At 44.2% G+C, this 13936-nt stretch overlaps 1 protein-coding gene across 5 annotated transcripts in view; it reads right to left on the bottom strand.

Annotated features, from left to right (window-relative positions):
- The window catches only part of LOC129701759 (kelch-like protein 3), a 90555-nt gene extending 80897 nt beyond the window's left edge, over positions 1 to 9658 (bottom strand). Inside the window, exon 1 of one of the 5 annotated variants that reach the window (XM_055643168.1) lies at positions 8614 to 9658. In XM_055643168.1, coding sequence (XP_055499143.1) covers positions 8614 to 8675 — 62 coding nt within the window. In that variant the 5' untranslated portion in view covers positions 8676 to 9658. Of the gene's footprint in view, positions 1 to 8309; positions 8445 to 8570 lie in introns of those variants that run through there. The other 4 variants (XM_055643172.1, XM_055643169.1, XM_055643171.1 and 1 more) reach the window with 4 other exon arrangements.
- Positions 9659 to 13936: the final 4278 nt, after the last annotated feature.

Genomic DNA, 13936 nt, shown 5'->3' with positions numbered 1-13936 from the left:
GCAGGAGATTAGCAAGAGATACGATTGATTGGCTCTAGCCCAAGTGGGAGGAGAGAAGTGAGTCAGTGCCGGGAAAACGGTTGAAAACTGAGGAATTTGGTTTGTAAATTGGTAAATCAGGCAATTTATCAGTCAATTTAAGCAAGACGGCTCTTAACGAGCGGCAGTGAGTGAGTGGCCTTGTGAGGGAAGTGCCCTATGAGAAAAGTGTGCGTCTTTGGCTCGAGAGTCTTCGGCGAGGAGAGGAGACCACGCAATACGCTTGAGAGGTAGAGATGAAAGAAGGAGATGTCAGGCAAGCTGATTCAGCGCGATGTTTGCAGTATGTGGGAGGTCAAGGACACCGCTGGTGCCTCTGGCTGCTACAAATGCGAGAAGTGCATCCAGGTAGAGCTCCTGAAGGGCCGTGTTGGGGAACTGGAGAAGCAAGTGGATGACCTCCGGTTCGTCCGAGAAACTGAGTCGTTCCTCGACAAGTCCTACAGTACGATTGTTACACCTAAGGTACTGGAAGAGAGAAGGTGGGAGACAGTGAGAAAGGAAGGGAAGCATGGAATGCCAACGTCCCCGGGTGGTGTACCTCTTGTGAACAGGTTCACCCGCTTAGAAGCTGTTGGGACAGAAGACGTGTTTACACTGAGCGGCGGACTGGCTTGCGATGCGAATAGGGCTGTTGAGCCAAAACCAAAAAGGCCTAAGGCAGGCAACGCCATTGTAGTGGGAGACTCCATCGTGAGAGGTACGGACAGGGGTTTCTGCGGCAACAGACGGGATGCGAGGATGGTGTGCTGCCTTCCCGGTGCCAGGATCCAGGATGTCACGGACAGAGTGCAGAAAATCCTCAAGGGCGAAGGTGAACATCCGGAAGTGGTAGTGCATGTCGGCACAAACGATGTCGGAAAGAAGGGGATGAATATTCTGCAGCTTGACTTTAGAGAGCTCGGAAAAATGCTGAAAAGCAGGACCTCCACGGTTGTTATCTCCGGTTTGCTTCCAGTTCCTCGTGCTGGCGAGAGCAGGAACAGGGAGATACGGGACCTGAACGTGTGGCTGAGGAACTGGTGCACAGGGCAGGGATTTAGATTCTTAGATCACTGGGATCTGTTTTGGGGTAAGGGGGAACTGTACAAAAGGGACGGATTGCATCTTAACAGTTGAGGGACCAGCATTCTGGCAGGCAGGTTTGCCACTGCTACACAGGTGGTTTTAAACTGAATAAGGGGGGTGGGTGTCGAATGGGATAGTGGAGGATGGAGTTAAAGGGAAAGGGTTTCTTAAATGTGTGCGTAGAGAAAGAGGGGTGTAAAATGAGGGTAGAAGCAATTGGTAGCAAGGTGAAAAGTAAAAGTGGCAGGCAGACAAAACCAGGGCAAAAATCACAAAGGGCCACTTTTCAACATAATTGTATAAGGGGTAAGAGTGTTGTAAAAACAAGCCTGAAGGCTTTGTGTCTCAATGCAAGGAGCATTCGTAATAAGGTGGATGAGTTGAATGTGCAGATAGCTATTAATGACTATGATATAGTTGGGATCACGGAGACATGGCTCCAGGGTGACCAAGGCTGGGAGCTGAACATCCAGGGATATTCAATATTCAGGAGGGATAGAGAGAAAGGAAAAGGAGGTGGGGTAGCGTTGCTGATTAGAGAGGAGATTAACGCAATGGAAAGGAAGGACATTAGTTTGGAGGATGTGGAATCGGTATGGGTAGAGCTGCGAAACACTAAGGGGCAGAAAACGCTGGTGGGTGTTGTGTACAGGCCACCTAACAGTAGTAGTGAAGTTGGAGATGGTATCAAACAGGAAATTAGAAATGCGTGCGACAAAGGCAAAACAGTTATAATGGGTGACTTCAATCTACATATAGATTGGGTGAATCAAATTGGTAGGGGTGCTGAGGAAGAGGATTTCTTGGAATGTATGCGGGATAATTATCTAAATCAACATGTAGAGGAACCAACGAGAGAGCAGGCTATTTTAGACTGGGTATTGAGTAATGAGGAAGGGTTAGTTAGCAGTCTTGTTGTACGTGCCCCCTTGGGCAAGAGTGGCCATAATATGGTTGAGTTCTTCATTAGGATGGAGAGTGACATTGTTAATTCAGAAACAATGGTTCTGAACTTAAAGAAAGGTAACTTTGAGGGTATGAGACGTGAATTGGCCAAGATTGACTGGCAATTAATTCTAAAAGGGTTGACGGTGGATATGCAATGGAAGACATTTAAAGACTGCATGGATGAACTACAAAAATTGTTCATCCCAGTTTGGCAAAAGAATAAATCAGGGAAGGTAGTACATCCGTGGATAACAAGGGAAATCAGGGATAGTATCAAAGCGAAGAATGATGCGTACAAATTAGCCAGAAAAAGCAGCAGAAAAAGAGGACTGGGAGAAATTCAGAGACCAGCAGAGGAGGACAAAGGGCTTAATTAGGAAAGGAAAAATAGATTATGAAAGAAAACTGGCAGGGAACATAAAAACTGACTGCAAAAGTTTTTATAGATATGTGAAAAGAAAGAGATTAGTTAAAACAAATGTAGGTCCCTTGCAGTCAGAAACAGGAGAGGTGATCATGGGGAACAAGGATATGGCGGACCAATTGAATAACTACTTTGGTTCCGTCTTCACTAAGGAAGTCATAAATAATCTGCCGGAAATAGCAGGGGACCGCGGGTCAAAGGAGTTGGAGGAATTGAGTGAAATCCAGGTTAGCCGGGAAGTGGTGTTGGGTAAATTGAATGGATTAAAGGCCGATAAATCCCCAGGGCCAGATAGGCTGCATCCCAGAGTACTTAAGGAAGTAGCTCCAGAAATAGTGGATGCATTAGCAATAATCTTTCAAAACTCTTTAGATTCTGGAGTAGTTCCTGAGGATTGGCGGGTAGCAAACGTAACCCCACTTTTTAAGAAGGGAGGGAGAGAGAAAACGGGGAATTACAGACCAGTTAGTCTAACATCGGTAGTGGGGAAACTGCTAGAGTCAGTTATTAAAGATGGGGTAGCAGCACATTTGGAAAGTGGTGAAATCATTGGACAAAGTCAGCATGGATTTACGAAAGGTAAATCATGTCTGACGAATCTTATAGAATTTTTCGAGGATGTAACTGGTAGCGTGGATAGGGGAGAACCAGTGGATGTGGTGTATCTGGACTTCCAGAAGGCTTTCGACAAGGTCCCACATAAGAGATTAGTATACAAACTTAAAGTACATGATATTGGGGGTTCAGTATTGATGTGGATAGAGAACTGGCTGGCAAACAGGAAGCAAAGAGTAGGAGTAAACGGGTCCTTTTCACAATGGCAGGCAGTGACTAGTGGGGGGTACCGCAAGGCTCAGTGCTGGGGCCCCAGCTATTTACAATATATATTAATGATCTGGATGAGGGAATTGAAGGCAATATCTCCAAGTTTGCGGATGACACTAAGCTGGGGGGCAGTGTTAGCTGTGAGGAGGATGCTAGGAGACTGCAAGGTAACTTGAATAGGCTGGGTGAGTGGGCAAATGTTTGGTAGATGCAGTATAATGTGGATAAATGTGAGGTTATCCATTTTGGTGGCAAAAACAGGTAAACAGACTATTATCTAAATGGTGGCCGACTAAGGGGAGATGCAGCGAGACCTGGGTGTCATGGTACACCAGTCATTGAAAGTAGGCATGCAGGTGCAGCAGGCAGTGAAGAAAGCGAATGGCATGTTAGCTTTCATAGCAAAAGGATTTGAGTATAGGAGCAGGGAGGTTTTACTGCAGTTGTACAGGGTCTTGGTGAGACCACACCTGGAGTATTGCGTACAGTTTTGGTCTCCAAATCTGAGGAAGGACATTATTGCCATAGAGGGAGTGCAGAGAAGGTTCACCAGACTGATTCCTGGGATGTCAGGACTGTCTTATGAAGAAAGACTGGATAGACTTGGTTTATACTCTCTAGAATTTAGGAGATTGAGAGGGGATCTTATAGAAACGTACAAAATTCTTAAGGGGTTGGACAGGCTAGATGCAGGAAGATTGCTCCCGATGTTGGGGAAGTCCAGGACAAGGGGTCACAGCGTAAGGATAAGGAGGAAATCCTTTAAAACCGAGATGAGAAGAACTTTTTTTCACACAGAGAGTGGTGAATCTCTGGAACTCTCTGCCACAGAGGGTAGTCGAGGCCAGTTCATTGGCTGTATTTAAGAGGGAGTTAGATGTGGCCCTTGTGGCTAAGGGGATCAGGGGGTATGGAGAGAAGGCAGGTACGGGATACTGAGTTGGATGATCAGCCATGATCATATTGAATGGCGGTGCAGGCTCGAAGGGCCGAATGGCCTACTCCTGCACCTAATTTCTATATCCAGAGAACTGGCATCCACCGCCCACTGAGGCGGAGAATTCCACAGACTCACAACTCTGTGATAAAAATTGTTTCCTCGTCTCCATTCTAAATGGCTTACCCCTCATTCTTAAACTAGTCACTGCCTGCTATTCTGAAAAGGACCCGTTAATTCTTACTCTTTGCTTCCTGTCTGCCAACCATCCCTGAGGCCCTTTGACCCTGGCAACATGTTTTAAAAAACATATTTAAATCTATACATAACGAAAACTCTGATCTTGTTATCTTCCGGTTTGTGCGGTCTTTCTATTTGCGCAAAAACGGTTCGCGATAGCGCTACAATTTTTTGCCAGTTCATTCACCGTTCTCCTATGCTGCAAGTGTACCAAGTTTTGTTCCGATCGGTTGAATGTCGTAAAACTTAGCGAGGTTGAGAAAAATCTTAAAAACCGCGTGTGTGCAGATCGTTCTCTTCTCCAGCCGTTCAGCGCCATGCAGATTAGTCTCTTCCCCTGTCACTCACCGGGATCATCCGCCACTTCCTGCGCCATCGCGTCTTTACTGGAGCTGAGGATCGCCGACGGAGGCTTCCAACCAGACACAATTTTCGGAGGGACTCGAAGCAGCCCAGCCCCCCTGAGCAGCCCAGCGTCGGAGACCCAGCGTCGGAAACCCTGCCCAGCCTAGCCCAGAATGGGAGACGCAGCCCAGTCGGAGACCCAGCCCGGAGTCGGAGATGTCACCAAACGGAAAGCGGAGACTCTGTTCCCGGCGGAGAACGAACAGCGCCCGCTGTGAGTCCCCCATCGCACCGCCAATTCCAGCCGCTACCTCCCCCCCTCCCCTCTAGCCCATGGCTCTTCCCCCTTCTTTTCTCCAAGCTCACTTCACCCTCCTCCCACAACTCACCCCCTCCCCCCTGTGAAACCCCCCTCTCGCCCATGGCTCTTCCCCCATCTTTTCTCCGAACTCACTCCACCCCCTGCCCACCCCCTGCCCACACACACCCCCTCTCCCCCCCCAACCAACTTCCCCCCTGCTCACACACCCCCCCCCCCCCCCATGCCCCCACCCCCCCCCACATATTATTCCTATCTAACTTGTATTGCTGTCGTAACTACTTCTCATTAATGTAGAAATCATTTAAAAGGAATTAAAATAAAGATTCCACAACTGGGTTCATTTAAAAGAGTTACTGTCATTTTTGGAATTAGTAGAGTAAATTGATTAACAGACTCCACTTTTCAGACTCCATCTGCAGATGAAATTCACCTCCAAATTTTACACATGCAATGACAGTGAACAATCAGCAAGGAAAAATAAGTATGGAACTCAAAAGGTAAAAAAGAATCAAACAATGCTTATTTTTACATGGAAACGCAAATGAAAACCTCAACCAGGAAACCACAACACAAATACTTCACACAAATATAAACTGCAAAAGATACATATCCAAAAATGGAAATAAGTCCAAACGGTCCTAGACTTAATTATTCTTCCAGTTTAATTGTCTTAAAATAACTAATAGTGAAAGTGGACACAACATTTGTACAGAAAGACCAAATATCACACATTAGCGATAACATTTTATCAGGCAGCCTAATTATCAATGTATTCTGCAGAACTCCAGTTGTTTTATGGCTTATTTGATCATGAATTATTACAAATTGCACTCCCTTTTGAGCATGTACAGGAAGATAAATCACTGTGAAAGTCAAAAGGTTCCAAAGTTACAGAAAAAATTATGTTTCTTTAATAGGTACATATGACCTTCTACTTTCTTTTCTGAGTCATTGTTAAACCATTGTAAAAGCACGTCAAATACTTTATTCCTAGCCTATGCTTAGCACATCTCAGCTGATGAAAAGGTTGGGACTTTACTTTAGGATTCCAGTAATGTGGCACAGAAACAACTAAATAATTGCAGTTTCTGATCAATGTCCAATGACCATGCTAGTGAGCAAAAGTGTTCATGGTTACTGCGTGCTGATAAGATTTGGCTATAACAGATATCAAAAATACTCTGCTAACATAGTGGTTAAACTCACAACTAATGAACAGCTGAAAGTCTGATCTGTCTGAAGATGGGTCCTGACCCAAAACATTACCAATCCATGTTCTCCATAGATGCTGCCTGACCCGCTGAGATATTTCAGCAGTTTGTCTTTATAGGTGAAATTTTCTAACATGTGAAACACGAGAACTCTACCAAACAACTAATGCAACAAAAAGAAAAACAGAAAGCAATAGAAAGTGTTTATACCAATGCCAGCAATTAAAATTCACCAGCATAATACTGTATAACATATTGGCAGCAGAATGCAAACCATATAAGAACAAGAATGAATACAGCCAAGGCGTGTCAGAACTTAAATGTAAATCAAAAATAATTTGCATTTATATAGCAACCAGTTTTAGTTTAGAGATACAGCGTGGAAAACAGGCCCTTCGGTCGACCATTGACCATCCTGCCAACCTTAACAGAGTAAAATTTACCAAACATCATTGTCTTCCAAAAATGTCTATTTTATGTACCTCACTATTTTCCCAGCCTTAAATGACAGCAACTCCTTGTGACTAAAACAATTATTACTAAAGATGCACTTCCCCTCTAACTATTAATTGACAAAAAGTGGACAATATGAAAAAAAATACAATTGAACAAACTAAACCCTTTGCCAATAATGTTAAGAAAAGACACAGGTTCTCAGTCCACAAAGATTTAATGGTCTTAAACTCACAAATTTATAGTATCCATTCTGTTAAGAGTGATAATGACGTATAAAACACTTTAAGATTGCTGGGTGCCACTAAGGTGATATGTACTACAATGATTACCTACTACTGAAAAGGTACTGACGCCACAAAAATATCACTTTACAGTAAATCGTTATTTACTGTAAATACAGGATCATGGTAATGAAATTCTGAGTTAGATGATACTAGTTAACATTTTCTAGAAACAGTTATGATTGGAAAGATTTTCAGCAACACAGCTGAAATTGGAGGGGCTGTTCCTCAAATATATATTATGCTAGCTCAGATGTGCAGGTAGAGCATGCACAGGATGCAAATAAGCCACTGATTGATAGTAAATAGTTATTATTTTTTCAAAGGGTAGGTAAGTTTGCACATGTGTTTTGGGAGAAGTAACTAAAATCTTTTAAAATAAATCGTGTGGACAAGAGCCAGATAAAGTGGACAAAGGGACGGGGACGGGGGGGGGGGTGAAGTAAGTTGAGGTAGGGAGCGAGTGGTCACAACAGCACAAGGTGCGGAGGATGAGGCTCAGAGGCCAAGAGTCAAGAGTGTTTTATTGTCGTATGTCCCAGATAGAACGATGACATTCATACTTGCAGCACAACAGAATATGTAAACATTGTAAGCCATATAATAAATGAGAAAGACAAAAAGTTCAGTGTGTATTTTATATATATATATATAGATATATAAAATACACACTGAACTTTTCTTCTTTCTCATTTATCATATTGTTTACATTTATATGTGTGTATATATAATTAAGAAGTTCAATGTGTGTGTGTGTATATACACACACACATTGGACCTCTTAATTATATATACACACGTATGTGTGTGTATATATGCACACACATAAATATAGATACATGTATGTGTGTGTGTGTATATATATTTACACATACATATAGATATATGTAAATGTGCGTATGCATATATACAGATATATGTATACATATGTATGCATGCACATATAGATATATTTATACATGTGTATGCATGCCTATATACACACATATAGATATATTTATACATATGTATGCATGCATATATACACATATAGATATATTTATACATGTGTATGCATGCCTATATACACATATAGATATATTTATACATATGTATGCATGCATATATACACATATAGATATATTTATACATATGTATATACACGTATATAATACACACATGTGTGTGTGTGTACATACACACATCCATAAAAAAACAGCTCAGCAATACCAACCCTTCCTCATCCATCGTGATACGTGTGAGCCGGGACACATGAGGCGGCAGCTCCCGAGCCGGATGCGGACAGCGAGGGGAGCAGCGGCCTCAGCCTGCGCGGTGGCTCCACGCCCGCCCGCCCGGCCTCTCTCTCTCTCCCCCTCTCCCTCTCCCTCCCCGCGCCCAACCGCCCGCACGGCCGCCGCCCTCGCGCCCAACCGCCCTGCCTCCCGGTCAGGACCCCCGACTTTAGCTCCCCGCCGCGGCGCCTGATTCCAACCTCGTCCCCGCCACCTTGGTGCCTGGAAGCGATGGTCGCTCACCTCGTCTGTGAACGTCCGCTGCGAGAGTCCGCAGCATTTCTCGATGTGTTGCAGGGATTCATGCAGCTCGCCGTGTATGTGTGTGCGGGACAGGTGGTGGAGAGAGAGAGAGAGAGAGAGAGAGGTGGAATGGTTTTTTTTTTTAACTTCAGCAGTAATCACATAAGCAAAACGTTTCCACTGCTAACTACTCCAGTTGCCGGTGCTTTCAACCATAGCCCACGTTGCAACCAACAATAAAGTACCCTGTGTGGGCAGACCAGAGGTTAACAAACCAATCAAAGTGCAATGTTCAAGTAAATATTTGCTGATGTAAATTCAGTTACTTCTGGACTAAACGAGTGCAGAGTGAAGTGCCCAGATGTTAATCAATAAACCTATTGCACATCTGGAAATATCACCGAAAAAGTTCATCGTTTGTGATAAGTTGTACATTTACCTCCTCCTCTTCAGGTTATGATAGTTTGCAGAAAGAACATGAGAACTTAGAGTCAGAGTGATACAGTGTGGAAACAGGCCCTTCGGCCCAACTTGCCCACACCGGCTAACATGTCACAGCTACACTAGTCCCACCTGCCTACGCTTGGTCCATATCCCTCCAAACCTGTCCTATTCATGTACCTGTCTAACTGCTTAAACGATGGGATAGTCCTAGCCTCAACTACCTCCTCTGGCAGCATGTTCCATATACCCATCACCCTTTTCGCCTTCACCTTGAACCTATGTCCTCTGATCCTTGAATCCCCCTACTCTGGGAAGACACTCAGCATCTACCTGATCTATTCCTCTCATAATGTTATACACCTCTATAAGATCACCCCTCATCCTCCTGTGCTCCATGGAATAGAGACCCAGCCTACTCAACCTCTCCCTTTAGCTCACACCCTCTAGTCCTGGCAACATCCTCGTAAATCTTGTCTGAACCATTTCAAGCTTAATAATATATTTCCTATAACATGGTGCCCAGAACTGAATACCATATTCTAAACGCGGTCTCACCAACGTCTTATACAACTGCAACATGACCTCCCAACTTCTATACTCAATACTCTGACTGATGAAGGCCAATGTGCCAAAAGCCAAAATCCTCACTAACTCCTGGGAAATTCTGGTCCATGACTAAATGGGGAAGTGGGGGGGGTTGGAGGTGGTCCGCTTCTTGCACAGGGCCTATGTACTGCAATGCATGGGCTTCAACCATCATGCATGCTCTACCTCATGGCCCCAAAAATTCTCAGAAGTCAGTGGAGATGTTGTATTTCTTCAGGCAGTTTTGAGCACATCCTTTAATCTTTTCTTTTGTCATCTGATAATCTCTTCCATGACAGAGTTTTGAGTGAAATGTCCATTTTAAGATTGAGCATGAAATGAGCATGCAAACATAATGGCCTGCCCAACGTTGCTGACTGAATGCAAGTCTGTCCTCATCACCGGAGATATTGGCTTGGCAGAGGACTTATCCTTCGAGTGAACAGAAGATTTTTCAGAGATGCTGTTGGTGGTATTTTTGCCATTGCCTTCAGACATCTACAATTAGCAGATCAGAAACATATAGAAAGGCAGGACTCACTGCTGCCTCGTAGAACCATGTACTATGTGTCGGCAGTTTTGATCTCAACCTTCTGCAATTAACCAAAAACTGCTGGAACATTAAAGCAGTAGACCCAAGGAAATGCTGGTTTACTAATATTTTAGGTAACTATTCTCTCCCCCCCCCCCCCCTTCCATCTCAATTCCTTATGCTTGAGTGTACATCCATATTTCCCACTATCCTGCCCCCCCATTCCTGTTTTGGCCTGTCCCCTCCACCTTTTCCTTTCCTCCGATTTCATTCCTCTCCATGTCTTATACCAATTTAGCTCCTTTCTTATCTCTAACCTTCGTCCACCAATCTACCAATAAAAAAAAACACCCTAAATTTATCTATCATTTACCAGGTAGACAAAAGTGCTGGAGAAACTCAACGGGTGCAGCAGCATCTATGGAGCGAAGGAAATAGGCAGCGTTTCGGGCCAAGACCCTTCCTCAGGCGGCATCATTTGCCAGGCTTTGTCCCCAATGAAGAAAGGTCCTGACCTGAAATTTCACCTATCCATGTCCTCCAGAGTAGCTGCCTGACCCGCTGAGTTATATCAGGTCTGCATTGAAGGCTGTAGTGAATTTCATCATCAGTCAACAATCAGCTAAAAAGCTCCTGAGAAATGGTCAATATTTTCCAGGGTTTTGCTCTGAACTTTATTGAGAGTAGGATTTTAGGGCAGCTGGGCAAACCTTTGACCCAGTGAGGGATAAATTGAAGAGTTTAAGAAAGAACTTCAGATGCTGGAAATGTCAAAGGTAGACAGAAATGCGGGAGAAACTCAGCGGATGAGGCAGCATCTATGATGCGAAGGAATAGATGACGTTTCGGGTCGAGACCCTTCTTCAGACTGAAGAATTGAAGAGGTTTAGTTTAGAAATATAGCATGGAAACAGGCCCTTTAACCCACTGAGTCCAGCTGATCATCGATCAACACCATTCACACTAGTTCTGTATTAACCCACTTTTTCATCCATTCCCTACACATTCTGGGCAATTTACCGAGGCCAATTAATCTGCAAACCCACACGTCTTTGGGATGTGGGAGGAAACCCATGCAGTCACAAGGAGAAAATGCAAACTTCAAACAGGCAGTACCCAAGGCAGGATTGACCCCGAGTTCCTGACGCTTGAGGCAGCATCTCTACCGATGCGCCGCTCCCAGGCTTGTTCAGCCAATCCCATCATAAAGACCTCCACTCAATGTCTCATTATTCACATTAATTGCATTATTTCAGATAACTTGTACGGTTGCCTCTTGGTACATGTTACAACAAAAAAACAATACCAATTCGTCATATGAGGATTACTTCACAGTTTCATTCTTGAACATGTCTTTTACAGATTTATGTTGCTATGGGTTACATTTTAAAGTTATTAACAATCCAGGAAGGCTTTTCACATAAAATAATTCATAACAGATACAAGGTTGGTGGGTGGGGGCGCTGCAAGCCAGCAGCCATGTCACCGTGTCAGTTTTTTCTACTTTTTAAAAAGTTTTTAGTGTGTTTAAATGTATGTTTTTAATGTTTCTTTTTGCGTCTTGTGTGGAGGGGTTAGGGGTAAACCGCTTTGGTCGCCTCCTCCACAGGGGAGGCGACTTTTTCCATGTCGCCTCCCCCGTGGCCTAACATCGAGGATCAGTGCGGCCTTTCCCGGAGACGCGCCCGGGACTTCAGCAGCGGGCGCAGCGCGGATTCTCGGCGTGAAGCGGGTTGGCCCTCGCCGGAGGGGAGCGCTCCGTTCGCTGGCCTGCAGCAGCCTGAAGCCACGGTCTACGGAGCTCCAGCTGGCTTGGCGTCCGCAGCCCAGGATCCCTCGTTGGGGACCCGGGAGGAAAAGAAGCCACCACCACTGGCCCGCGGCCTACTTCTACCTCGGGCGTGACGGCGACTTACCATTGGGAGCAGGGTCCCTCGCCGGGGACCACTGGAGGGGAGCTTCGACCGCCGGCCCTGCGGTCTGCGGTGCTTCTGGCTGCGGCGCAGCGGGAACTTTAAATCTTCGACCGCCGGCCTGCGGCCTACACCAACTTGAAACCGCGGTCTCCGGTGGGGAAGAGCCGATTCTGGACTTACCTGGACTTTCAATTATCTGGATGCCCGCAGCGGTGGCTGTGGAGGGTTGAGGTCCCGACCACAGGGGGAAATGGAGGACTGGCCAAATTTTGTGCCTTCCACCACAGTGATGAATGCTGTGGTGGATGTTTGTGTTAAATTTTTATTGTGTTTTTGTGTGTTGTTTTTCATTGTACCGCTGCTGGCAAATTCATTTCACTTGTGTACCTGATGAACAAAACTGATTGTTGATTGTAGTTGATTGTTTATGATCCATCTATTTGAAAAGTGAAACCACTTTTACTCCACTTCTTTGCTCCACTCGCCTTCCCCTTCACTCTCCATCCACCTGCCCACAGTTTAGCATCAGAGGATTGAAAATAACCAGCACAGAATAGAACAGAGAGGGTAGAATAGAATAGAATAGTTTCTTTATTGTCATTGTAACATGAACCATGTACAACAACATTTAAAAATGTCAGCCAGTCAGTGCACCATTCAAACATTTCTAAAAGCTAACGATACATACAAGGTAAAATATTAAAAAAAGATAAACAACTAAAATAAATATCATGAAAATAGCACGCATAAACACCCAACCCTACATCCTTCTGTCGATTTCACAGTGTACCACAGTTCCTTAGTATGTATCGCCCCTGCGTTCCTTGGCAGCTACATTTAGTGCCTTTATAGCAGTGGGGTAAAAACTGTTTTTAAGTCTGTTTGTCCTTGTCCTTGTAGATCTGTACCGTCTGCCTGACGGCAACAGTTCAAACAGGGAAATGTCCTTTATAATACTCTGGGATTTTTTGATGCAGCGGGAACTGTGTAGGTCCTCCAAGGTAAGGATACACAAATGTAACTGACATCTGGGGGCAAGCACCTTAGGGGTGGTTAATGGTCTGTGAATCTCAGGGTAGACTAAGCTTGGAGTCAGATAATGAATTCAGAAAGAGGTGCAAATTGTCCAAAATCAATTTATCATGGCACCTGAATCAAGAATGGTTTTGATGAAGTCATCAATGGAGTCAGTGTGATGAGATAAAGGTCTTTGAAAATCTCCCAGGTACAAACCAAGGCCTCATTAACTCTATGCTACTCCTTCACCCATTATCTATTGTCTATTGTCTACTCTGCACCTGATTAGCATCTCAATGATTAACAATGAAGTGGTAAATAGAAAGTAATGATATGACAAGTCCATTCACAAAGGGACATAGACAGTTTGTCAGACCCAAACTAGACTAATATGTTAGACAATAGACAATAGGTGCAGGGGTAGGCCTTTCGGCCCATCGAGTCATTCAATGTGATCATGGCTGATCATCCACAATCAGTACCCTGTTCCTGCTTTCTCCCCATATCCAATTCAATTTTTTCAATTCAATTAAAAAACTTTATTGGCATGATAAAAAAAACATTGTTATATTGCCAAAGTATAAAACATGACATACATATTTAAAATGCATAAGTATAAATACAAGTATACAGTGCATGGATAGATATGTCCCTGTACATAAACTCGCAATAGGCCTATAGCCCTTTATTGATTGCTACACGTTCTTGCAGCTGTAAGCAGTACAACACAATAGCAAGTTTAGCAATTCAATATTAATTTCTTAGTGTTAGTTAATGTCAATTAGTGTGTGCGTACATATGTGCATGTTGGTCATTCACCGTCTCTCAG

This window comes from Leucoraja erinacea, chromosome 11 (assembly GCF_028641065.1).
Source record: "Leucoraja erinacea ecotype New England chromosome 11, Leri_hhj_1, whole genome shotgun sequence".
NCBI classification, from domain to species: domain Eukaryota; kingdom Metazoa; phylum Chordata; class Chondrichthyes; order Rajiformes; family Rajidae; genus Leucoraja; species Leucoraja erinaceus.
Note: the sequence above shows the minus strand (reverse complement) of the source record. Positions and strands in the feature narration are given on the sequence as shown.